The sequence below is a fragment of the Physeter macrocephalus genome, chromosome 20 (genome assembly GCF_002837175.3).
Source record: "Physeter macrocephalus isolate SW-GA chromosome 20, ASM283717v5, whole genome shotgun sequence".
Taxonomy (NCBI): Eukaryota; Metazoa; Chordata; class Mammalia; order Artiodactyla; family Physeteridae; genus Physeter; species Physeter macrocephalus.
In genome coordinates, this window is record NC_041233.1 from 61,893,744 (window position 1) to 61,921,589 (window position 27,846).

The following is a 27,846-nucleotide window of genomic DNA, read 5'->3' on the forward strand; positions in this document are numbered from 1 at the left end:
ATGAAAATTGTCTTGCTCTAGAGAAGCTATCTTTAATTTACTAAAGATATTTAAGTATATACCATCAACAATTTTGAACTTTTCTATGAACTTTACATATTATATTAAACATAGAACTATTCATAATTATATAATTAGCATAATAAACAAATATATTTTAGACGTACTCCATAACATACTTCTAGTAAGTTTTATTTAAAATAGCATTTTTTTCTGACCATATATGTTCATTTTAGAAAAAATATAGAAAATATCCAAAGATATGAGAATTTTTTAAAACCTGGCATTTACAAGCTAGAAATAACCAGTGTTACTATATTTTAATCTCTCAGTCTGTCCCTATTTATTTTCTGTACGAATTATTTTCATACTGTGTGAAGTCTTAAATTCTGCTTTCTCTTGGCATCACATGAGACTTTTCTCAGGCCATTAAATATTCCTTAGAAAAATAGTTTACTGGAAGCATTCTACTGTATCATATAGATATATATTATGATTTATTAACTAATTAATTTATAAATACTGTTTACTGAATTCTTTCCAATGTTTACATTGGCAAGAAGCTTTTATCAAGATATCTATACATGTATCTATTGAAATATCTTAGTATTGTTCATAGAGTGGCTTCATTATCTAGATAACTTAAGCTTATTTTAAATATTTTAAAGCTTTCTTTACTGGTTCACTTTTCATGGAATACCTTATAAATACCTTTCATACCTTTTCATACTATCATCTTCTTTAACAAAGATTTTTGACCACAGTTGAACATTCTTTGGGCCAAAGTCCTATTTCTAAATGTCATTTGTTGTGGTTGGTGGAAACTGAATGATGCTCTAAGGTTTGTAGAGTGAGGTGGCTGCCAGTCTCCACTGCAGAAGTCCTCAGGCTAATGATGATGGTGAGGAAGAGGAGGATTGGTAGTATTTTCTTATCTTTTATCTCTGCTATCAAGTGAGACTTCTTTCTTCTACCAGTACATCCAAACTACTTTTAAACTAACATTTGAATTACTGTCAGTTCTGCTATAAAACTTTTTTGGAAGATGTAAATATTTTTTCTAATGTGATTGATATATTAGAAAAAGATTTCAGGATAATGCAAATTTTGTGTTTGCTTATGTGTGATTTTGCCAATGAGAAACATTAGGTGAACACAGAAAACTATACCCAAATGAATTCAGCTGTGTAAAAATACACAGCACACACACACACACGCTCGTGCGCGCGCACACACACACACACACACACACACACACCACATACATCCACCAGTGATCTCCATTTGCCTCTGTGTTAAGAGCCACACCATCCATTTAGTAGCACAACCTTCTGCCAGATTTCAGATCACTCCTTCTACCCCTTTAAAATAACCACAAGCTGTTAGTAGTCAGGGCTCACTTTCACAGGCAAATGTCAGGTCCTCTTCAAGATAAGTGTTTTATTTGTGTATTTCTTAACCTCTGAACAGTGTATGTGTCTCTGAATGGCTGGTTCCTTTTCATCTTTTGCAACCCAGCAGGACCCTATGGGGCCTTCCCAGAATAGACCCCCCCTTCCCATGTCTTCTACTTGCCTTTTGTGTGTAGAAAAACTTTAGTCAAAGAATAAGTTTAATCAGAGACATGAGAAAACGCAGAAAGAAAGGGAAACTGTGAAGCAAGACAAAATAGTAACAGTTTAGCCATTAAACAAAGTCAAGGACTTTTAGTGCCTCCTCAAGGGCTACAGATATTCTGAGCCACGTCCTTTGAGCTGTTTTGCAGATACTGAAACCTCCACCAGGTGGAAGAATTTAACTGTATGCTGCCCACAAGCACGTAGACCCCAGACCCATCAACCAGAAAGTTGATGATGTTGACTCCCGATTACCACACCACCAACCAATCAGAAGAATGTCCACGAGCTGATCACATACCCCACAACCGCCCTCCCTCACCTTGTTTTCAAAAACATTTCCCTGAAAGCCTTCAGGGAGTTCAGGCCTTTTAGGCACTAGCTGCCTGGACTCCTCACTTACAGCCCTGCAATAAACACTGCACTTTCCTTCACAAGCTGGTGTCAGTAGATTAGCTTTACTGCACGCGGGCTAGTGGACCCAAGTTTGGTTCAGTAACATTTTCAGATCTCAGAGAAGCCAGGGACCAACTCTCCCCTCTCCCATCCCCAGTTACTCTGCTCCCTGTTATACCTCTTTTTTTTTTTTACCTATAAATATCCTAAAATTATCTTATAAGTAGGATACCATTGTATATGTTACCTTAAATTTTATTATTTGTCCCTATTAGAATATATGCCCATGAAGGCAGATATCAGCCTTGTTCACAGTTGTATTATCATCACCTAAAATGTTTGTACCACATATGGATTAATAATTGTTTGTATTTTATAAACCAAAGATCCCTTCTCATGTATTTAACAGGGAAACTATAACAGTTATTTCTTTATATATGTCCACCTGGAATTAATTTGGGATTCCCCCATTATGACAGCATGAGACTAACATTCATTTTCAAAATACGATTAACCCCTAAGAAATAGGAAAACAAATTACATCATGATTCAGAAACCAAACTTAGGCCTTTGTTTTTCATGCTACTTGCTAGCCAGTTTTATTTCTTTTCTAAACTGCAATTATTTCACTTAAATTAATATCTAAGAATAGCTCCCTGAATACAGCAGTTTGAGTGGCAACTGAGAGGAAGGGCAAGGACATGCTGATTCTTGAGAAACGACCAACTGAACATGTAATTAGAGGTGCTAGCTGGGTAAGGGGAGTCGGACCAAGAGGGCACCTTAGAGGCCTTTGCTAAATGAAGTGGACTTGCTTACCACACTAAACTGAAAATCACACTAAACTGAAAAGGGCTGAGTTTCAGCAAACATTTATCTAGTGCCCCCTAATGGTGATGTCCAGTGCTGTCAGCTGGAGGCTGAAGGAAATGAAAAATAGAAGAGCAAAGAATTTGGTGAGAAAGGTGTAAAAGGACATACATAAACAGAATGCCACATTTTATTTATTTTTAACATCTTTATTGGAGTATAATTGCTTGACAATGGTGTGGTAGTTTCTGCTGTATAACAAAGTGAATCAGTTATACATATACATATGTTCCCGTATCTCTTCCCTCTTGCATCTCCCTCCCCCTCCCCCTCCCTATGCCACCCCTCTAGGTTGTCACAAAGCACCGAGCTGATCTCCCTGTGCCATGCGGCTGCTTCCCACTAGCTATCTATTTTACATTTAATGCCACATTTTAAATATGCGTTGTTTAAAGGGGGATATGTGAAAGAATAGCACCAAGAAAGGAGCACCGACTATTTAATAAGTGCCTATGGGTGAAGGAGATTTGTTGGATTTGACGTGGGCAGAACTTGAGAGAGGTGCTGTGCCAATCACCCATCTGTGCTCTCAAGTCCACTTCCCACTCCTCCTTGTTCTACTTAGTAATTCAGAAAACTACATTTCCCAGGCTCCACTGCCCACTGGCTTGGGCTGGGAAACATTGGCTGGAGATGGGAGGCCTGGAGCAAGCTCCCCTTCTCCCTCTTCTCTGCTTGGGCAGCACTGCTGGCAATGGCCATGTCTCCTCTGTGGCTCCAGCTTCTTCCAGACACATCCTCCCTGACTTCAGCTTCCATCTGGTGGTCCTGGGTCCTGGGCTCTAGGGATCCCTCTGTCCTTCCAGCCCAGGGAAGATACAGCCTTCCTGTTGATGCTCATCTTGGAGTCACTTCACCTTCCCCTATTTGGCATCTTGGCTCTTCAGTTACTCAAGCAACAAATTGCCTGAATTAAATCCCCTCTGTCTGAAATCCCTAGGAATGACTTTTGTTTGACTGCCTGTACCGTCAGTGACACAGGAGATAAGCTGCTCTTGATGGAGAAAAGCAGTATAGGCTCTGGCCTGGAAAATAATGATGGGTTGGAAGGAAGACTTAGTCTGTGGGAAAGGAAAGGTGAAAGGCCACCTAAAAAACAACAGAAATTCCAATTGGGTGCTGAGACCGTCCTAATGAGGCAATGCCATTCCAAGCCTGGCAGGTCTTTGAAAAGGCTAAGGAGGGTTTTGTGCCTGCACGAATATTTCAACCAAATACAAGGACAAAATGTTGAGCAAGAAAAGATACCACAAAGCCAAAAGGATTTGGATCCAGTCCACCTCTTTATTTTCCACCAAGTTTAAACCAGCTATTTGGGACTCTTGGGAAGGACTCACCCACTCAGAATACCAGAGCTGGAACGTGTCCTTTCCCTTCAAATTATATGCATGAGGACACTAAAGCTTTGCTCAAGGTCACACAGCCGGTAGAGCTGGAAGGAGAACGAACTCCACTGTCCTGATTCCAGTATCAAAGCCATTATTACTCTAGCATTTGAGCTCTTTCCACTCCCCAGGTTTCAGTTCATTACATGCAGGTTTGGTCCTTCAGTAAGTACAAGCTTCTGAACAAATGTGAATGGGTTTGTTTCATATCAATAATTTCTCACTTTGAATGAACAATAGTGAGAATGTTACTCATTCCAATGTAACCAGCTTGGAGTGATTTTTTTAAATATTATAGAATAAAGTAACAGTAAAGCGACAGGTATTATACAGTCACCTGAAATGCAGGTTAGAATTCAGGTAGTAGAATATATATCCTACGTTGATAACAAAAAACCCAAAACCCCCCAAAACCCAAACCCCTCAAACCTGTAGTGTTTACTAAATTCTCATGCAATTAGTAAACCCAAACCCCTCAAACCTGTAGTGTTTACTAAATTCTCATGCAATTAGTAAACCCAAACCCTTCAAACCTGTAGTGTTTACTAAATTCTCATGCAATTAGTCTTTATGAAACCCTATAGATGCATCGCTTCTATATCTGGACTGAACACCGAAGTTTGGAATAAAATAAACACCTTGAGGCATAGACTTCAGAGACATTATCTGTTTAATAAATATGACTGTAAAAGCAATAAACAAGAGCAATTATACATTACACTACATAGTATGTAACAAAAAGTACATCAAAAAAGTCATTTTAAAATTAGAAGTAGTTCCAATACTATAAGAAAACTTTCTTTTTTTTTTTTTTTTTTTTTTTAAATTGGCTTCCTATAAAAATAAGTTGGCAAATGAGGGAATTTCAATGCTCAGTTGGAATCCTGGAAAACACAGAACAGCTGCCAAGCACCCCATTCCTCTCAAAGTTGCTGTTTGGAACTTCTGAAAAAAAGCAAAGCAAACCTCTGCATTTTGGACAGTGAATCCAATTAAAAATAAGGCAAAGGAGAAAATGTTGGTTGGGTAGTTCAGGGTAGAGCACGCACAGTTTGCCTTCCGGGATTTTGGAAAACACTGCAATATCAGATTTGTAGCTTGCCCTGAATCTTACCTTCCCCATCCATCCCTCCCCACCCATTCCTCTGGCCTCAAGCCTACCAAACTCCTCATTGTGTCTGCACCTGCTGTTGTTGAGTAGGTAGGCACTTGGGTCCCTCCCATTGGCAGCTTCTCATTACTACCTTCTCTTCGGGACTGAGCTGGCATGGCCTAGTACAGTGGTTCTCAAACTTTAGTGTATTTCACAATCACCCGAAGAGCTTGTAAAAACAGATTGCTGGGCCCCAACCCTGGAGTTTCTAATTCAGTAGGTCTGGGGTCAGTGGGACCCAAAATCTGTGTTTCTAACAAGTCTGAGGTGATGCTGATACTGTTGGTCTGGGTACCACGCTTTGAGAAACATGGAGCTAGATCATAAGAACAATAAGGTCCCCTCTGAGCAGTACTTTGCCGCACTAGTCTCCTACAGGTGGGAGGGAGCTCTGAGGAGAGGCACATGAGGCCCCTGGAGATGCTGAATCTAGAACCAGCCATCTCTGATCACTTTCCAAAACGCCAGGCATCTCATGTCCACCTCTATTTTAGGTTAGGACTTACAAGCCCTTCTTCCCTATGTCTTCTCATGTATTCATTCATTTATTCTTTCAACAAACAACTTTCTTAATACCTACTCTAGGCAAGGCACTGTGCTAGATTGAGTGTTATTCCCTTTTTCATAGTTTAACAATGAAAATTAATTGAACTGCAACTCTGAGGACCCCCTGTACTGTTGTGAACGAGCCTCTTTTGGTTTCCAAACACTCTGTTTTCCAGATTAAATTTGGGAGGCTCCAACTGAAGAGATTCAATGAGGATGTTTCCTATGGCATAGGAAGCCCGGCAGCTTGGGGATCATTTGAGTTCTACAAATAGACGGCTGCCTTAGGCATAATCCGTTTCCCAGATTCATACCGAGCACCTTCAACCATAAAATCTTCTGCTTGATTAACTTCTGACTGAAGTGTTGCTACTCTTCCCCTACTTGAGCTACACAAGGGCAGTGGTCGTCAGGATCTTTAGGGCACCCCCATTGTCCCCAGGGCCCTGTTATACCCTGAGGCTGGCCTGGGGACACAGCCAAGTAGGAGGCTACACTCTGAGTGGTCTTTTGAAACCACTTTCTCCTCCTTTTAGAGTGGGCTTTATCCAATCTATAATACTCCAAGGGCTCCTGCTGCACATACTTTTGTTTCCCTCTTTCTCTGGACCTTCTTTCATGATGGCCCTGGGAGAACTGGGATTTCTTCATGCTTTGAGCCAATCTGCTTGAGTCTGATGACTCCTCCCCTTTATGCTTATTAAATTTTCCTTTGCTGATACTATGCTCAGAGATCAGAGAGCACACATGTAAGAAGTCTCGGGTCATCTTACATAATCACAATCCCATCCTAATATAAGACAAGACCTCCATATATTCTCAAGACTTTTTGACACTCAAACATCAAATCCATTAACCTGCTTCTTCTGCTTAACATCGGTTTCATTTTACAAATATTTTCACTCTACTGTGAGAGGGGAAATACTGAGTAATAGCAACCATCACAGGAGGAAATTGCCCTGCCACATAGTAACACGTTCAAAACATTTCTCACAAGAATCTTCTGGAACCTGACTGCCGGAGATTTTTGTTAAGGTGTGACGAAAACACTATTCATCTGTATGCTTTCTTTTCTAAGGTACATGGGCCAGGTTTGAATGGCTTTGCCTATCTCAACTCTTTCACACACATTATATGTTTCCAGGGGGGAAAGGCAAGGATATTTGGAAGAGGCAGGTCTACAGGAGAATACAAAAAAAAAAAAAAAAAAAAAATACATGAAGCTGAACCCTGCAGTGCAGGATGCTGCTTAGTCAGTGTGTATGGAGGCTGCATGCATGGGCGTGTGCAAAGTTGACAGAGAGATCATTAGCTTTGGGTGGTGGAGGCAGGGTTGCCAGAGGCGAGGCCAGTATTTAAGGAACATCAGGATGAATGTCCAGAATCTAGCAACATGTTTGGGAAGAAAAGGCAGGAGCAGTTGAAGGATAACTTGGGGACTGGAAGGAAGAGACACAAAGACATTGACAGATCATGACCACACGTGGAGAGCAAACAAATGGGAAGGTAAGAATGCGGGTAACTAGGATTCTGTTTTCTACACAGGGCAGGAGTAGGGAAAGCTACAAGAGGAAGCTGTCGTGATGGGAAGGGGGGAACAGGAAACACAGGTCCACTTTTGACATTCCTGCCCGACTGCCTTCCTTCTTTCCCTATTCTGCCTGCATCCATGGAACTTGAACTTGCTTCTTTGTCCCTGTGGCCATACAGAATGGAGAAGGCAACCTGTGGCCCCTGCTGGCCAACAGAGCTCCCGAAGATAACTTAGAAGGGAAAAATGGCAACAAGTAAAGTGGAACAGAGAAACAGCCCAGGGTTTCAAACTCCTGTGCATGTCTTTGTGTCTCGCGAAAAGGGCTGGGGTAGCTAATCCACCCATCAGCCTGTAGTGCTAAAATAGCTGTTAAGTCTAGAGCCAAGAATATTTCCAAAAATACATGCAGATTTCCTTGGCCTATATATGTTAGGAATTTTCTACAAACACAACCAATCAGAAAAAAGAGAGAGGAGAAGAAAGGGGGAGGGGAGTGTTTTTTCCATTAAAATAGAGCACCTGTACACTGCCCCTCCAAGCATGTTCTCAAGGTACTGTCCACATGCACAGGCTTAAAGCTAAAAACCCTTGTTGTCTGTGTCTGAAGAATTAAAAAGTCCCGATGCAGTGAGTGTTTGTTTGTTTGTTTGTTTAGATTTTGATTGTTTTTATTTTATTTGTTTGTTTTTGTTTTTACTGGCGTCCTCCAGTCAAACATTTACATAGGTAGGGATTTCTTTTGTGCTTTGATTCTCAGCAACTATGGAAATACTTCCTGGCAAAATAGGAAACAGAACAACAAAGAAAAAAAACACAAAGTTAGTGGTCATGGAGAAGGATGCACTTGACAAGAGCGAAATTCTTTCCTGATCAGCAGGTCGCCTGTAGCCTTTGGGGGTTTTCCTTAAATGGCAAATTGAGCCCCAGCAGATCCCCGCTTTGGCGTTGAAGGTGGAGTGGCGTGTCTTGCTCTTTGCAATCGGAGAGATGAGTCACCAGGTTGAGTAGAAGGGGAGGAAGGGGAGGGTAAAGCTACTCTCCTAAGAGAAAACGTGTAACACTTACTCATTTAATGACACTGGCAATGGAAAGGTGTCAGAGACGGTGTAACGTGTTCCTGGCGTAGGAGGGATTGCTACTTTAATAAAGCAAACAGCGGCTGTGCTTCATACCCCATGGAAATGGGACTGAAAACCAAATGACCCACAAAAATGCACTTAGAAGATTTAGAAGTAAATAGGGTGAACGCTTCTCTGGACTTGAAGACAGAAAAGCCTTTTTCTTTTTAACCCAAAGCAATTATGCATTTCTCAACGTTTCCCCAAATAACAGGAAGCACACCGTGAAAACTGGACACCAGATGCGGGGCCATTGTTATTATTACCTCTGATATGAGCCAGGCAGCACATTTAAATTTCCCCTTAATACAGCCACAGAACGTTCCCATGTTCATTTAAAGAGAGGGCTCTGTTTCCCTTTAAGTACTCATTTTTTCCCCCAGGTACCAGATTAACAGTCATAGGACGTTCTAGGTGATTGGGCATTATCACATCAGAGTGAAGCATGAATGCCTATATAATAATTTATCCATCAGAGTCAGCAATGCAGGGTCTAGATGGGAACATTTACAGCTTCAAGTCCTAGGGCCACCAGACAGGGGGAAACAAGGAGAGAAATGGATCACAATGGTGGCACCATGGGTTTAGCTAATTTCCTGGGAAATTCCCTCCACAATAAATAGTAGAACTTAGCAATGACCCTGAGACTCTCTATACCTAGCTGTTGGCTTCCCATGCTTCCTCCCCAGACAGAGAGTGAGCCCTACTGAATTATGCTGAAATCCATTTTTAAGACTCCTGGTAGGGCTCAGGTGAAAAGGAGGAAGAAATCTGCCAATCTGCTCTGTCACAGTCTAACCCTCCAGCACTCTCTCTTAGGAAACCCCACTCCTGAGATAAGTTCTGCCAACTTCATGGCTCTTGAATTCTCAGGTTCCATGTTTCCTGGGGGGGCAGTTTTTGATTACTGCTAGATTTTAAAAAATCCCAGGGTGATCAGTCTGTCTTTCTTCTATGCGTGTTCTGGAGCAGTCTGCTCTCCTTAGAGCTGTCTCCAGGTGATGCTGCCACAGCTTGCTCTGGTCATTATACACCCTCAAACCCTGCCCAGCCCTCCAGACCAGCAGATCCAGCCTCTGAGGCCTGCCCTTCTTGTATATTGTTAGAACAAACACTTTGCTCTTTGACCATGAACACTTGAAGCCCAATGTTTCAGCAAGGGTTTTTGAAAAAAAAGAGGAATAAACTCATAAGAGAAAAAAAAAAAAACAATAGGAGCAAGAAAGGTTTTGTTTTGTTTTTTGTTTTTTCTCTCTAATTGAAAGAAGCAGGGAAAGAGGCATCTTAGCTGTTTATCTCAGGGATGTTAGAGCAGAAAAAGTGGTTACGTGAAGCCAGGAAGGGGTTAGAGAGAGAGCCAGCCATTGACTACTCAGGCTGAACAGCTGAGGGCTACCAGGAATCATTTACCTATGAGCTGGGGCTCCACCTTCTCATCTATCAGCTGGCCAGGCCGCCTGAGTTCAGTCTGAGGGATATGGGGCCTGCCTTCAGGGTGACTGACTTGACTGACCATCTCTCGTTCTTTCTCATTCTGCATCTGGGCATAAACATTAATCCCCGGGATCTTCCTAAAACATTAACAGAAACCATCACTGCTGTGCACGGGACACGTACATCGCTGCGACAAATGCTTCTGAACCTGTCGGGGAGAAAGGGGAGCGGGGGAGACATGGACGGAGGGACACGCACCTTTTGAACTTGTAGATGACGAACACCGCCAGCCCCACAAACACCACGGACAGCAGCATCAGCATGGCGGAGCCACTATGGGTTGGAGTGAGGTCCACCAGCGGGGCTAGGGGAGAAGGCAAGGCACGGTCACTGTCATGAGCAGGCAGGTGGGCGGGCGTGACTCTGCGACAGGCTTGCACTGTTCACACAGGGGCACAGTGAGTCCCGGAAAACCACGTGGGACGTACACACAAGACGCATGTCACACGGCTTGACATGCAGATGCATCTGAGCCTGTCCCAGCCCCCAGAATGCTCCAGCAGGCCTGTTCAAGAAGCGCAGTGGAGGGATCCCCTGGTGGCGCGGTGGTTGGGAGCCTGCCTGCTGATGCGGGGGGCGCGGGTTCGTGCCCCGGTCCGGGAGGATCCCACGTGCCGCGGAGCGGCTGCGCCCGTGGGCCGTGGCCGCTGGGCCTGCGCGTCCGGAGCCTGTGCTCCGCAACGGGAGAGGCCGCGACGGTGGGAGGCCCGCGTACCGGAAAAAAAAAAAAAAAGAAGCGCAGTGGAAAATTTAAAGCACAGACTCTGGAGCCAGACTGCTTGGATTCAAGGCCTGCTCTATCATGTGCTGGCTGTGAGCTCCTGGGCAAATTACTTCACCTTCATGTGGCTGATAGGGTGACATGAGAATAAAAGTGCATATCTCATTGGGTGTTTGTGAGGATCAAATGAATCGATGTATGTAAAGCACTGGTAACAGTGCTAGGCACATAGTAAGACCCACATATAAATCTTAGCTTTTATTGCTACTGCTATTATTACTTTGAATCAATATTTATAATAATATAAGTACTAAATTCTCCTATACTCTGAATGAAAGCTTTTCCCACTAAGCAATGCAGAAAACCAGAAAAAACACCAACAGGAATATTTTTATGAATTATCCAACCCCTCTAACTCCTATCCCAGCAGTTGCCATATGAGAAAAAGGACTGGTCGCTTACATTTTTTGCACTCGGAAACTGATGGCTAAGTGAATATTTTACAAGGGCAGCTGCTCTGATGCTGGAGGAGGAATGTGCAATCCAGGGTCGAGATCTCCATAACTTGCCCAAGTCCTGCCAGCCTCTCAGAGGCAGTGAGTGCTCCTCTTGGGCCAAACAGACGCCTTGGCATCCAAAAAAGATTCTCCCTCCTTAACTTTGCGTGTCGCGTGCAGCTCTGGGGAACATCTCTCTCTGCCTCCAAACCCTCCTCCTCTATCTCAGGGTCAAGCCTGCTCTACTTTAATGACTTTGTTTGCAATTAACTTTTACCCTCTAGAAAAGTGATATTTTGCAAACATAGCATAGCTGCAGCATAAAAGGCAAGCCACACGTACCTCTTAGAAGCCTGGATGCTGACCTTTACCGTCCATCAATCTAAGCAAAGCCTGATACCCAGAAATTCAGGTGACCTTTAAGCACCATTTTCTGTGGCTTTTCTCTGCTGAAAGCCAAGAGCGCAACATTCTGGTCACGCAGGTAAAAACTTCAGGAGTAGGTGACTGTGATGTCGATGGTTTCAGACAAGACACGAGACTGCTTCTGCACTGCCTGGTTATTGAAGAATTACATCCCAGCCACGCAGTAACCACTACTGGAAAGCCTATCCCATGTACCAGTTTGGGTGAAAACCACAAGTCAAGCCCTTTTTCTCAGAAAACAGGCTTAGTTATTTTAGTGGAATCAGCTTTTAGGAAGCACTAAAATGAAGCAACCTCTGTGATTCTCTCTCCTCTGTGAGTCCAGCAGAGCTTAAGCTGTGAAGTATGAGTGTATGACGAGACAGGAGTGGTTCACTGAATGGAACACCCAAGGCAGATGTGCTTCCAGCTCGAAATCAAAAAATTAAGGTCTCTTTCATTTACTTAGGCAAACACAGTGCAAAGGAGTCCAGAAATACTTCAGAACTCATACCACTATTGGTAGGAAGTCAGGAGGGAAAGAACACCTTCCATTTATCATAGACATTATTGCAACTGACTTTTACCAATGGAAGGTGGGGTGGTGATCGTCACTGAGTAGACACGAACAGTGAGGCTCACTGGTTAGTGTCATTCCAAAGGATTCAGAAATAGTAAATGGAAGAACTATGACTTAAACGAAGTCTCTCTTTCTCTCTCTCTCTCTCTCACACACGCATACACACACACGCCACACACACACACACACACACACAATTTTCTACATACTTCAACCCTGGGCTAATTTCAGCAGGAGATATCTGAAATTTAAAAAGATATTTCTGAGAATGGGGATGAAGGGTAAAAGTAGATCACAAGAAGCAACTTAACAAAGTCAAAACATTATTAAGCTTTCAAAGGGCCAATGAGAATCCTAGGTCATTCACTTTTAAACACTGATGACATGTATACACACATATATATGCATATGTGTGTATTTATGGGTGGTAGTTGTGCATAGAGAAATGGAACCTCATGCACCCACCACCCTTCTACAACCATCAACCCGCAGATAATGTTATTTCTACCCCCGTCCAGTGCCCACAAACCCCAACACTGGATTATGTTGAAGCAAACCTCAGCGATCATACAATTTCACCTGTAAGTCTAAAAGATAAGGTGTCTCTCACTCTCTTTCTCTGGACATTATCACAATACCGTCCTCATACTTATGGAAATAACACTGGAAAGCTATTTTAAAGGTAATCTTCTGATGCAAACCCCTAACGTGACAGGGAACAAAGGGAGGCTCATGGAGGAGCTCCAGATTGTAAGGATGGTTAGAGGCAGGTTAGCTTGATTAGCTGAGCTTCTGATTCCCAGCCAAACACTATTGCAGAAGACGCAGAAGAATATCAGTGTTATGGAGCAACCAGGAAGAATACCGAGGCTGCTTGAAAGGGCTGGTATTTGAAATGAACGGAAAACTAAAGAGAGGAAATTGCTCTAGCCAGGCTCTCACTGACACAGAAAGCAAACACGCAAACTGACACTATTTCCCTTCTCTTCCATTCCTCCTCCTGTCTCTACCCATCACAAGCTGAGGTCTTTCAATTCTAAACCACTCCCACTCAAATCATCACTCATAAACAGGTGGCGTTTAACAGTGTTAAATAATTATCATATTACTTTGGGAAAATGAGCTTCTGTATCCTGAGTTCTAACATGTGTGCTCTCCGCTCCCAGCCCCACCCCCATTTCTGCATCACTTAGTCACTGCTTAGCAGCAAGAAGCAGGCAAGCAGGCAGCAGCGGTGAGAAGTTGAGTACCACTGCCCTCTGGGTTCCGTGGGTGGCTTCTGCTTGCTGATCTGTGCCTGAATATAAACCGGACTGTTATTGCTCCACACAACCTCAGATGCATGTCTTAGTTTGCCCAGCACTAGTAGGTGGGTTTGTGAGTGTTCTGCTGGGGAATGAAAACTTGTGATAAATGGGTTTTAGCTTGCTGTGTGCAATAAGCATAAATTAATCCCTCTCCAACTGCAGCCTAAACAAGGTAGAAGGGGCAAGCGCTGAGTGGTTTATTTGCCACTGTTCACAAACACAGTAAAGCATGGTCATGGGGTACAGCACGTGACTTGACGATTCTAAGTCTGGGGCTGGCACACATCGTTTCTACAATCCTGCAGAAATGCACTGAGTTAGTTATTATATTCCATTCAAGAGGACCCAGATTGATTATAATAATAGTGCTGCTTACAGGAATAACAAGTCGTCTTGTGAAAAGTGATCGATACACAGTGAGTGCTAAATACAAGGTCACAGCTAACGTGTATGAGAGAAGAGTGAACTTAAAACGCCATGTTTGGGGTGAGGTAACTGATATGGTCCCTTTTTGAAATCAGATTCTTACCTGGCCACTTGCTGACAAGCTAGGTGACTTAAACTGAACCTCAGTTTTCTCTCCTGCAGAATGGAGATAAAACTAGTGCCTGTTTTAGCAAGTTGTGAGAATAAAATAAGAGGAAATTTATAAAGCACTGACGTGGTGTCTGGCACATGGCACATGCCCAATAGCTTTAAAACTGTCATATCATTGCTATCGTATTTCTGAAAGTGTATTCTATAGAGAACTAGCCCTGAGAAATGACTAGAGTCCATGGTCAGATAATTTTGGGAAATGGTATATATGGCATTCCCCATCTTGAAGATTCAGTATATGAAGGTTGATAGCAGTCCTTCAGGAAAGAAACTCATAAGACTTCACCACAGAGTTCACAAAGTCATTAGAGCACAGACCCTTTACAGACTTAGGTCCCACAGAACACACTTCAGGGAATGCCTCACCTGGAGCGTCACTAACCCCTTTGGCTGCAGCCTTTTGCCCCTTTGGGTTATTTCTAAGTTTTAAAGTCAGCAATATGGCAGCATCACCTGGTGAAGCCCCCCAAATACCCTTACTGCTGTCTGTACTGACTCTGATTCTATCGAAGGGACTTTCTTAGAGGACTTCTACCTTCTCTATGACCTTGGAATTTTGTGTTTTTTTTTGTTTTTTTTTTTGTTTTATGCATGTGGGATCCTCCCAAACCGGGGCGCGAACCCGGTTCCCCTGCATCGGCAGGCGGACGCGCAACCACTGCGCCACCAGGGAAGCCCTGACCCTGGAACTCTGAACTCGTACTGCATTTCTCATCCAGAAATTAGTGCTGTCAAGAAGTTACAAAAGCAAGTTCAACTTTGTCATAGCTTGCTTTTATTTTTCCTCTCCTGTCTCCAAAGCAGACCCAAGCCAGCCTTTACTTACATGCCTTGAATATCATAAAATCCATGGGGCTGAAATCTCTTTTTCAGAAATTAAGGTTATATGGGAATGGCAGGGAGAACGTTTATCTAGATCATAGAAAGGGTTGACAGGCCTTTATGACAGAGCACCGTCACTTGTCTAATAGCCCTTCCTTCCAGTTCAAGTCCAAACCCAATCATAACAGTCTTAAGGATTGCTATAGCCTCTTGATCACAAAGCCATGATCTTGCGGGCCAGATTGCATGGGAATTCCCAGGGAAGGCTCTTATGACTAGTGAAGCATGGCTACTAGTTTTAAACTGAAGATAAGTCTTCAGGAATACCTAGTCACCTCAGGTTGAGGTCACTTGGCCAAATAATGACAACCGTGGATACCTCAAAGACCAAACTTATCACTGTAACTGACAGACAGGAAGAGAAGGATGCCTTTTGGTTTTCTAGGGTGGCAAGTCAATGAGGTATCCTGTTTACTACGTAAAGTGTTTCTAAAAGTATAATTTCCCGACCACGTGAATCAGAATCACCTGGAGAGCTTGTGAAAACGCAGTTTCCTAGGCTTCACTTGAGAAAAAAAATATATCAGTCCCTGAGACTGAGTCCCAGAAAGCTACGTGTGTAACAAGCTACACAGGTCATTATTATGCATACCAGTTTGAGAGTACTGTGTGGTAGGCCCCCTCATACTGTCACTCATAAAACATCCAGTTCTCATCTTTAGAGTGTGCCTGACCTTTATACACCCTGGGTCACTAAAACAAAACAAAACAAAACAAAAAACCACATCCCTTGATTGCTAATCACACTTCAATCCCATTATGACTTCAGGAGAATTTTCTAAACTACCTAAAAGGCATCTCAAATCTCCCCTAAGAGAGTGCTCAGCCCTGTCTAGATTAATTGCGTTAGTGGATCAATTCTCTACTTCTTCCTGTGCCCATGCCTCGAGCACCTTGAATTCGAAGCTTCTCCTACCAAGAGGTGAAATCGGTTTCCTCAACCCCTTGAATCTGGGCTAGCACTGGAACTTGATTTGGCAATGGCATGCAACACAAGCGATGGTGCTCCAGTGTGAGCTTCAAGGCCTTGTACACCTTTGCTCTCTCTCTTGGAATCCTATCATGGCCACGTGGGAGCAAGCCCAGGGAAGCCCACTGAAGGATGAGAGACCATGTAGAGGAGAGCTTGATTATCCCAACTGAGGCTGTTCTAGAGCCAGCCTACAGCCAGCTGACCCCCAACACGGGGGCGGCCCAGTCGAGATCAGAGCTCCCTACCCAAGAATCCATAGCTGACTGCAGATACACAATGAGCACAGATAAATCCAGAAGAACCACCGAGCTGATCCATAGACTCATATATAATAATAAATGCTTATTGTTAAGCCACTGAATTTCGGGGTGGTTTGTTACATAGCAATAGCTTATTAACGTCTTCTCTCTTCAAAACTCTTCTCTTCCAACTGATTAAACGTCCAATTAGTAATTCTTACTGTTGGGCTCTATATTATCAAATTCTTGGTATGGACTTCTGTCCCCACTGGCAGGGTGCCAGGGTATAAGTAACATGACCATAAATGTTCTTTTCCAAACCAGGACGCTTTAAGAATGAAAGGGAATGCTATGAAAACTTATGCAGACACAGCAGATATGGCCTGACAGTCTTGGTCACTGTAGGTATAAGAGACTTGGTGTCCAAAAAGGTAGCTTGTCCTAGACTCTGGTATCTTCTCTGTATTATGTATGTGCTCTCCTGCCTTCATTTTCTCCTGCCAATTTCTCTGGACTATCTGCCTTGCCTTTCCCATGGGGAACTGTACCTCCTGCATCCTAACTACTGCTTCTTTCCAATTTGATGCATGCTTGTACCCTGTTTCTGAACTGTTCATCTGATCACTCTTTCCTGACCATTCTCTGCCCAAGAGATTCTAGGTGCATCCTTAGGCCAATTACCCTATAGTCATTTCATGCCTTTTTATGGGCCCAGGAAATCTCAGAAAAAAATGAAGAAAGAATCTTTAGAATCTAAAGAGCAACTTCATTGCTGGTGTATTTATGAAAGTATCACATTTGTTTAGTCACATTGATGTTATGTTTAACATCTCAGCACCTGTTATTAGTTATCATAATACCATAAAAGCTTAATAACTGTTAAAAACCACTGGGTACACGTGTCTGTGAAACAGCTTAATTATTTGTAGAGGAAAAAAAATGATTTGGGGGGAAAAACAGAAGGAAGGAAAACATTACTAGCATGACTTTACTCGCAAAAGACTTGTAAATGATAACTGTGTAGGTAATAAGTCAACCAGAGACTAAAGAGACAGAAAAATGTATTTGGCTGTGGAAGAATTCCACTAGTACTAATTTCATCCCTAAATGGAAAATGTTATTGCAACAATTTATTTGACTTTACAGTTCCGAGCTCCACAACTCTACGATTTGGCATCTGCATCTAAAATAATGTGGCTTAGATTATAGTGAATTTCTAAAGCTTCCGGACTCATGCTAATTCTGCCTTCAAGTGGAAGGTGTTTCTCAGTGTAAATTGTCGGGCAGAATTCATGATGTATCTTGACCTAGACTGAAATTCTGAGTACCTTGTCCCCTCTCACGTTGACTCATAACATATCCAGAGGTAGCAACTGAAGCTGGGAAATATTAATTCTCTAATGTCTCTGTGATAATATCTTTTTATTACACCTGAAAAAGAAATTGAACCAGTCAGGAGCAACCACGGAGGCCAAGATAATACAAGATAACAGTTTTATTAAAAACCCACACATAGCCTTGACAAAGGACAGTTCTCCTAAACATAATAGCTTAAACAAGGCAACTGCTAGACAGACACGAGGGGTTGAGAGCAGTTACTGGGTGTTAAAAATTTTTTAAATTCAACCTGAGATTTGAGGCTCTTCCTTTGAGAAGTATTAGCCTTTCACATTTTTTATCATCAGTATCCAAAACTCCAGAAGAGCAGTGACCCCACCCAAAAGCTAAGAGTAGAAGAACACCCCGATTCTCAGAAATAACAGTGAGATGCGGATGTATCATTTTCTGCTCACACTAGCACATTAACAACATCGAGATAGTATCATTTGTTTAACTTTCATAGAACTCATGGCTATTCAATTACATCTGCCACTAACATTCTGGTTCACACTTTAATCATTTTTCAACTGCTTCACGGCCACAGCTCTTGGCTGGCCTTTGCCATTCATCTAGATTATGGATAGAGTATATCCCACATTCAGAGACAGGCTTCATTTTTTTCCCTACTCTCACTGTCATCCACCCGTTCTGCCAATTAAGTAAGCTCCAAATATCAGAGGAATTAGATTTTAATGTTTATTACTCATTTCCTCCTACACTAAATATCAAGGGTTCTTCCCTTTTAATGCATGTCTCTGTTTTAGTGGATGCACTGAGTTGTAAATCAGATTTATTGCTGGAGATAGCTCAGCACCTTTCCTTGTTATGCAGATGGATTTCTGTCTGTGGAATGCTCTGTAAGAGCAGTGGTTGAGACTGGTGAAAGGCCTGGCTGCATAAGCATCACTTGGGGAACTTGTTACAAATGCAGATTCGTGGATATCTCTCCCTGGGATTCTGATTCCGGGGATGTGCAGTGAGGCCTGAAGAATCTCTACTTTTATGAAGTTTCCTCGGTCATCTGACGTACAGTCAAATTTAAGAAGAACTGCTTTATAGCAGGGATTGCCTACCGTGGGTTATAAAGAGATTTTCCAACCACAGAACAGGCTGACATTTGTCCCAAATATTTTGAGGGAACCAGTCAGCACCAGCTCTCCCAGTCTCTGTGTAGAAGTCTCAGCAGCCAAGTTTTGGTTGATTTACCCAATAAATAACCCCTGAGAAATGCAAAAAATCTCTAAGTGCTGTTGTTTGTCATTTAGTATGAATCCATCTAGTTAGGGTCTGTGTCCTCAAATCAGATGTAGTGTTGTCCCTTGTTTGCTCAGTCTTTAATTTCTATTCTTATTGCCCTCATCTATTCTACCAAAGAAGAATCAACACATTTTTTAAGCTGCTTCCTCCCCAGCCCCCTTCCCCCTGTCCCCACACCCCCACTCCAAAGTATAATCACTGAATTTACTCCTGATCATGTGCGCTCATAGAAACAAAGATATAGAGTTTGATGTCGCTTGAAAGATTTGTATCAGCAATTAGGTCTTTAACTTATTACCTGTCAGCAGATTCCCTTCACCTGGCAATCTACTAAAAGATGATAAAATAAAGCTCACAGTTTAAAGCAGTCTGGGGTCCTGGTCTCCTCACCTGAGTGTCAATCCCCTACTTCCTCTTAAGGTTTTTCACTTGTATATTTTACAGCACCCAACCCGACATGGCCATGAAACTTAGCTTCTTTGGCAACTAAAAAAGAGGCTCTTACCCCTGGGATTCCAACTCTATCAAATAAATTACCACCTCTTGTTACCTGGGTTGAAAAATTCTTATAAAATGAGTAAATACTTTGTGAAAAGAGAAAGGATTACTGACTGCTGTCCAAACCTATTGTCTTTGGAAATCCTTTCATCTGCCCCTTCTTTCCTTTTCCATGTGTATCATACTTTGCAATATTAAACATCTATTAATGAGAGTTTTCTCACATCATGCATGGATGAGGAACAAAGTGCATGATATAAATGACATATCGTAGTGGCATATTTGATTTCCCTGAATTTTATCCCTCTCTCTTTTCTCTGCTCATAATTTTACCTTCAGTTAATATACCAATTGGGAATATTTGAGGGTATGTGTCTAGATGCCCAAACCAAGTACACACCATACGATGCCACTTTGCTTTTGCTCAGCACCGCCCCTCACCATGGCAGGCTTATTTCCTCTCGTTTGGGTGAACTCCTATTCAATATGAATAGTTCATTTATTGAACTTCCTGCATGGAACGTTTTTCATCCTCTTCATTTAGAATTAGGGCCACTAGTATTTGGGCCTCAGGTCTAGCCAGTGTGCACTGAATGAGGGTCCTAGTTCATTTCATATCCCTGGACAAACCATAGCTTTAAAGGAATCACTGCAAAATGAGGCACAGAGTCATGTGAGAAGTAAGATGATAAATCTGAAATGGACTGTGCCCTTGAGTAAATTCCAAGTTACCAGGGGCAATGAGAAAACTAGTGGCATTTTAGGGATATTTTCTTAAGGGTTCAGGTTTGTTCTGCTGTAAGTACCTACAGAGCTCAAATGCTCTACAACAGATTCTGAACCTTCCTGTGAGCCTTGCAGAAAAGACTCTAAGTCATCCCTGTATCACAGCTCTAAAAATACAGGAGAAAACAAACAACTAAATAAAGGCAGGCCAGGGTAAAAGCATGCGTAAGACAGAACTCAAGGGAGACGTTACAAAAGATGTGAAGAAGGTCTGGTTTGTTTGATCAGGTTAGCATAGTGTAATTTAAGGCGTGAGACCCTGAGCTCTGTCATGAAGTGAGGCTGCTCTGGAAACGATATCAGAGATCAGAGAAGTAAAATAAGGGCCAATAAGTTAAACTTGCTTCCCTCTCTTTCAGGAACATTCCTCTTGCCAGTCCCTCTCCCATTGTCTTTAGGACCTCTCGTTCTGGGACACAGAGTTCTAATTTTCCTTCCACCCACCCATTTCCCACAATGTGTATATCAACAACCATCCTACATCTTAAGAGGATACCTGACATAAAGAAAGCACAGAGATGGGTTTTCCTTGGACGCTTACTGGATAAATGAGTGCAAGGCTCCACTCACTCATGGTAAGAAGTAACATGACATGGAGACAGGTTCACAGTTGAACACACTGACTCCAAAGGTTAACCGGGGGGGATGGAATTTTTAACGCATCTCTACAGGTTATAAATTAATTATATATCTAATTATTTATGAAAGCAATATTTATTGAGCACATGCTATGGGCAAGTTCTCTTCTAGGTACAATGATAGAGACACGGTGAACTGTATCCTCAGGAAATTAAATAGGAGAGGTGATAATGATGATCAGACAGATACAGCTTAAAAAAATCCATGTAAGTTCTGACAAGGGATAGATGGTATCCAGGTAAAGATCTCCGGAAAGATGCCATGCAAATGTTGGCACTGAGCTGAGCCTTAAAATACAGAGACATAAGAGATGGAGAAAAGTAGACAAGGGGGAGAAATATTCCAATTGGGAATACCACAAGCAAAGGTACACTTCAGTCAAAACACCAGCATTTCCAGTCCAGCCCCCAGCTTGACTGAGCGCTACTCCCTTTGTCTGCTAAACATGGTGCCAGCTGCCACGAGGTCCTAAAAGCCAAAGAGAGCCACTCAGGGTATGGCCCTCCCTCAAACTTCTTGATAACAGCTCTTTGTCCTCTCATTATTCTCATACAGTCTGAAATCTTTCCTTTCTACAAGAGAGTTTTAGAAACCTAGCTGTCAGGAGTGATGAGGCCCTCAAGAGGAATTGCACAGAAACCGAGAAGCAAAGGAATAGCTAAAAACAAAACAAGGACTGCGTTCAATGTTTAGCTCCACTTAGGTACCAAAGTTAATGAATTCCCTAATAGAACATGTGGGGGAAACAAATGAAATCCAGTCTCTAATGACATCCAGATATCTGGAAATGCTTACCTTGTGTTCCCATAAAAGCAAACAGGGAACTGAGTTTGAAAAACAAAAGCAGCCTAGTAAATTCCTGAGAGGAGACAGTTCTTTTTCCTTGGAGATGAACCAAATTATGCATTGCCTCTCCCACCAGCAACATACTCTGGCTCAAATATTTTTAAAACAAGGCTGCTGAACATCTGCTAAGCAATGAATGGAATGCAGCAGTGTGCTGGAATGGTCCCTGGAAAGGTATTAGCAATCCTGCTTATGAGACATGAAATGTTGCAAGCAGTGGTCCTTTTTTCCTTTTTTAAATTGTAGTTTATTTTTATTTTCTGCAGGGGGGATGAGAGGAAGGGAAAGGAAGTTGAGGTGGAAGTTCTGCATCAAATTCTCTTCCGCACTGTGTCTTCTTTCCCCCAGGTATCTCTCTCCTTCTCTTCTAGCCATCCCAATATGAATGTGTTAATTTCAACTTAATCAAAGAAATTGCAGCGATTGTCTCAATCCAACGGATCCCCTACCCAACGTGCCAAGTTTTCAGTGAGTGAAAGGAGAATTCCCTCATAGTCTATCACCCTGTCCTAACAGTTAAAAAAAAAAATTGGGCAGTTAGAGCTAACTTACGAACAATCGCCAATGGGAAACTGACCCCTCCTATATTTTACTTCCACATCACAGTCATTGAAGAGTGCCGGCCTTAACACAAGCCTTGCCTTTTGCATATGAAAGTCTGGCTGAGAGTGACTTTGTACCCTTAGATTCTGCCAGTCCTAACACTGTTATGACAAATATGGCTGAAATCAATACAGAGAGAGTTTCCAAGACTCAGTTATTGTGTCAGCCCTTGGCATTCTCTTCCTTTACTCTTCAAACTGGAGTTGATTATCCACATATAAGTCTACATTTACTCCAGTCACCTAGCCAGTCATCCTAGGAAGCTCAATAATGCCAGGTGATCAGGTTTCGAATTACACTAGCAAAAGATGTAGGATAGATACTATCAGATCTAACAGGGAAGAATCAGGGATAGCCCCAAAGGTTGGAAGCCAAAGAATTTTCTCACTGTCTCCAAACTGGCCCAGTCTAAGTCTGGGCTTTTGCCTCAAAATGCAGTTTTATTTTGTTCCCTTGGTAACCCTGCCTAGTACATATCTATGCTGCAGAGGTCTCTCCTTCAAATCTCAGTGTGCTCCAAGTAACACACTCCCTTTGGCCAGCCCTTCCTCCCAGGGATCTGCGTACTGCTGCCCAATTTCCCAGCTGTGACATGAAGTATGAACATTAATTGGACCAATTTTCCAGATCTTCCCCACTTTGTATTTGTCCTTGCCATCTGGAACTTAACACTGGTCGGATTAATGTTTTGTGGTCATCAGGAATGGCCTTTCTTTCCCACATGGAACTATGGATTCATGGATGCCTTTGCTATATCAGTTTCCCTGGCCGAGCCACTGGCCAAATCAGTTTCAGCTAATTAGCCACTTTTTTTATCCCTATTTTTCAGCTGGATCCCAGCTCTAAACCAGATGTCATCACAGGAAGGCATCCTTAAGTACCACTTAAAATAAGATTCAAATTCAGGAAGCTCATCTGAACCACCTTTGGCGTGTGATATGACAGTTAAATAAAAACCAGGCATATTAAATAACTGTTGGAAGAGAGAGAGGTACGGGGAAAAAAAGGTATGAGAGGCAAGTTGCCGCCAGAATTTGCGAGTGGGGTTAGTTCTCTGGCTATCTTGATCTATGATGCTCCCCTTTCTAACAAAGTCCCTGGGGAGTGTTTTCTAATAAATCAGGCTACACTACAGCAAAATATGCTGCCTGAAGATAGCATTCCTTTAGAAGCAGAGTATGCTGTAAAGGGATGAACTAGTTGGCCACATCCCTTCAAACCCAGAGTTCAGTATGGAGTATCAGGCATAGTTGTTTTTAACCTCTAAACTCAAAGGGAACAAGTCACTTTAGCTGTCGTAGGAGAAGATGATGAAGTTCAGGATGCCAGCTAACAGGCTGGACTGTGTAGTTAGATGAAATAATCAGGAAACTTATTTCAACCAATTTCAAGTAGTTACTTTCTGCTCATTTGACAACATCTGTCAGTGGCTTGGCCATCAGGATGACTACAAGGGATGTTTCTGGACTTTGTTTTCCAGTTCAACCAGCTATGTGTAACTGCCACATGTCACCACTATTCACCGAAGACCAAAGGCCAACCTTCTTGGTAGGAAACAGCCAGTCTTGATCATCAAATGCTCTGAGATAAGTTGGCAGCCTTCGTTCAGGTCTCAGGCTTAAGGGCTGCCCTCATAGGTGCTTCATAGTTTGTTTATCTCTTACACTTTCTTATTTTCTTCAGGACCTTTACGTCATTCAGAAAGTGGCATTTGTCAATGCGCTTCCTGCCTGGCTTTCCCCAATGATGGAAGCTTCATGAAGGCAGAGACTTTATCCCATGCTGAGAACCCTTCTTGGCTCAGTGTAGCCAGGACCTCAGTAAATGTCTGTTCGACAGATGAATCAGGAGGACAAGCTGCAGAATAGCAAATCAGCCCTACTCAATCCTTTCTCTTAAGAGTCACCTTTCTCAAGTGACACCTCTGCTCCTAGGTCTCCACGGCTTCCCAGAGCCCACCAAAGGAAGTACAAACGGCTCAGCCTGGCATATTTCCACCCTCCACCTCCGTATCCTATGCTCAGGACACTGACTTTCAAATATCTGGTTTTTTTAAAGTGGTGCTTTTTTTTTTTTTTTTAAGAAAAAACATTTTATGAAACCCTAATAAAGAAAATAGATGGAATCCAAGCAGAAAAGAGGCCAATGGCCAACCTGTTTGGCCATCTTCTAGACCTAGGCACACCTCCAGGAAACCAGAGAATGGACTTGGAAACACCTGATCTTTGTTCCCACTTATTCAGCATCCCAAAACCCTCAAGGCTTTCGTGTTCCTTCCTTGGTGCTTTAGTGCTTGGAATAATCTCTTGAGCTCAGTCCTTTCCATCTTTCAAGGTCCCTCCCAAAGACTACCTCCTCCATGAAGCTTCCCTGGGTCCTTTTGACTGGGTACAATTTATCCCTGCTTTAAATTTCTTATAAAACTCTGATTGTTAAGAATAAAAAGAATAAAAAGAAAAATAATACCTTACTATGCACCCGACACTTCTCTAAGTGCGTTACCTAAATTGACTTAATCCTCACGCAATCCCATTGTCATAGATGCGACAGAGAAGTTAGTTAAGTCTCCTCTCAAAGTCCATATAGTAAGCAAGTGATGGAGCAAGACTGAAACCAATAGTCTGGCTGCACAATTGCAAAGTCCAAGCGCTTAGAAACGTTCTATTGTCTCTCTATAAAGGTATTTATGCATTTACTTGTTCAGAGATCCCGCATTGCCCACTTCCCCCACCCCACAGTACTGCCGCCACTGCTATCACCAAACTTTGAAACAACACAACCAGATTATATGTTTTTTGAGGGCAAAGACCATCTCCTACTGGCCTTTATGCAGCGTCAATACAGTACTCTGCAAAAATAAGTACTCAATAAACAGTGTTAATTTAATTTATTATTAATATAAAACAATAACATCTATTTCTATATACTTGGGACAACCTGAATTATTATTGAGACTTCTATATAGCCTTAGGAAGAAGGTTTTCCCCATCATCTTTTACAGGTGAAGAGACAGAAGTTCAATGATATTAATTAATTTGTAACATCCTGACCAACGTGGGGTTCAGCTTCTGGCTATGACCCTGGACAGCTCCTAAGTCCCAGCTATTTCTATTGTACGACTTTATCCCAAGACTGAAAGCAAGAAAATTCTTTGTAACATGAATGATTTAAAAACAAAGTTTTGCAGAAAGACCAGAAGAAAGTTATTTGTAAGATTAACTTTATTTTCAAGATTTCTGTAAGATGAAGTATGCTATCATTTGAGGGGTCTTTTAGTGATTCACTGATGGTTTTTGCCAGGGACTGAGTGGGAAAATCACCTTATTCTGTTGCCTTATGGGTCCCCATTAAGGCAAAAATGCCTGGCAAGGGAACCTCCAAAGACTGATGCCCTATTTCTGATTAGCAGTGGCACCATTTAGTCTTGTTTTGCTGAAACAACAAATTGCGATCCCCCTCTGCTAGAGCCACTAGCCAGAACCCAGGGATAGGAACACTGACCTGCTGTTAAGTGAGCCGCGTGGACAAGGACTTGGACTCCAGGCTTCAGCTCAAAGCGCACAGAGTTCAGGTTGAGCTTGTGAATCAGTAGTTCTGATATCTGAAAGAAGAAGTGTCAGAGTGAGGGCCACCAAAACTGTCACACCAACTATATACAAATGTGCTGAGCAATATTCACTGCACTGACCGAGGCATCCCAATATTATATCTGTGAATGATATGAATGAGTTTTATATGATTTTGAGTTTTTAGTCCACAATATGCTGATAGAGTTATTTTCTAAGCATGACTTGACTTTACATCCGAATTGTTACAAAATAGGACAAACTATTAGTAAATCAGATATTTCTACTCTTATAAAATTATCCTGTTAGCAGCTTGGAGAAATCACCCCTGGTTTTCTGAGAGGGCATTTGTTATACACAAGGATTTAAAAGAAGTAAATATATACAATTTACAAATTCTGGTGAGATTCATATCCATTTATTTTACTCCTTGATAGTGGACTCTACCTTATTCCTTTCTTTGCTTCCCTTCTCTTCCCCAAAACATACCCTGTGGCTTTCCCAGAATGGATATTTCATGGATATTTATTGATGATAAAAATTGTTCTGCTAAAATAGTAAATTATACATTTGCAACAAAGTGTGAATCACAACTTAATGCATTGGCTGACTCTTGTTTTGTGCTTATGAACCTAAAACCACTCCTTAGGCTGACACATGTATACTGGGTAGACCGATGGAATTCTGGGCCATGAAATAACCCCAACAAGGGACAAAGGACCTTGTTTTGGGTAGTAACAGCATAAGGTAAGGTTTTCTAGACAAGGTAAAACTCTGTTCACGCGTTTAAAGTAGAAAACCAGCTCAATTTGCTCTGTTTCATTCACCCTTTCGAGTAATTTGTGGAAAGCTATCAGACAAAACCACACTCTTATTATCTGGTCTCCTTGCCTCATTTTTAACATTCTAATCACAGTGTAATATTTTATTCACATGCAATTTAAGTCTAGTTAGATGCTTTCTGAACATCGTTCTGCTAGTTAAATTCTTAAATTATTTTTCATTTTATATTTATTAAGTTTCACTTAGTCTACTGAGTTGCCAAAATGACAGCTTTGGTCCTTTAATCAATTAAGCAGGGCCTGATGGCTTTGTTTTCAAGCACAGAGTCTCCTGCAGAGGCCCCTGTCCAGTAATGGAACTGAACTGCCCTGCAGATGAACTTCTTTGCTTAACAGGAACTTGGGATGACTGTCAGTGACCCGTGGTTGAGCACCTGGAATCCAGTTCAAGTTCAGCCTCTCAAATGTTTCCACTTGGCAAAACACGCAGAAGAACAAGGTTGTGATAAAATTATGTTGAAAACAACTTTATTCTCTCTCTATAAGCTACTCTTTCTCCTGGGTACTGAGAAGCTTCCAGAATGTTCCAGGTTTACAGGAAGAGTGGATTTCTAACACAGACTGTGTAGAATGGTTTTCCTTTGTGTCCTGTAAAGTGTTACAATGTACAAGTTCCTATTCTATCTTATTCTTATCATTCAATTGGCAATTCTGTGTGTATATGTGTGAAATATATATAATTAAGTATGCATGAAATTCATATCATATGCTTATATGCATACACATACATGTATGCACATACATACATATTTATATTTGGAGAAAAAAATGTTTTAAATCAAATAGGGAAAACTTATCAGAAGTAATTAAGGAACTATCCTGTTTTGCAGAGTCCATCACGTAGACAAAAGGGGACTACGTATTTGCATGAGAAAGGCTTCTTTCTTTCAGCCAGCTGAAGTGATATTTCTTTCTTCTCCCTGAGAATGTTTCTTCAATACTTTGCAGGAAAGAACTTATGCACAGAAACAAAACTAAATAAAATTTACACTGCATACAAGAATAATCTCAATTAAAACCATATTATTTCTCTACTCAAATGAGTATGAAACCGTTGACAGATTTTGACATTACTTTAAATGTTTTCCAGCCCATCTGCAGAAATGTTTATTCTGT

General features: G+C 41.9%; 1 protein-coding gene across 4 annotated transcripts in view; it reads right to left on the reverse strand.

Moving 5' to 3' along the window:
* Positions 1 to 5,132: 5,132 nt before the first annotated feature.
* The window catches only part of SORCS1 (sortilin related VPS10 domain containing receptor 1), a 587,212-nt gene continuing 564,498 nt past the window's right edge, over positions 5,133 to 27,846 (reverse strand). The window contains exons 24-27 of one of the 4 annotated variants that reach the window (XM_055081262.1): positions 25,824 to 25,923; positions 10,311 to 10,416; positions 10,029 to 10,189; positions 5,133 to 5,212 (exon numbers count right to left, since the gene is read on the reverse strand). In XM_055081262.1, coding sequence (XP_054937237.1) covers positions 5,133 to 5,212; positions 10,029 to 10,189; positions 10,311 to 10,416; positions 25,824 to 25,923 — 447 coding nt within the window. Of the gene's footprint in view, positions 5,213 to 8,210; positions 8,276 to 8,404; positions 8,541 to 10,028; positions 10,190 to 10,310; positions 10,417 to 25,823; positions 25,924 to 27,846 lie in introns of those variants that run through there. The other 3 variants (XM_024121364.1, XM_024121365.1, XM_024121366.1) reach the window with 3 other exon arrangements.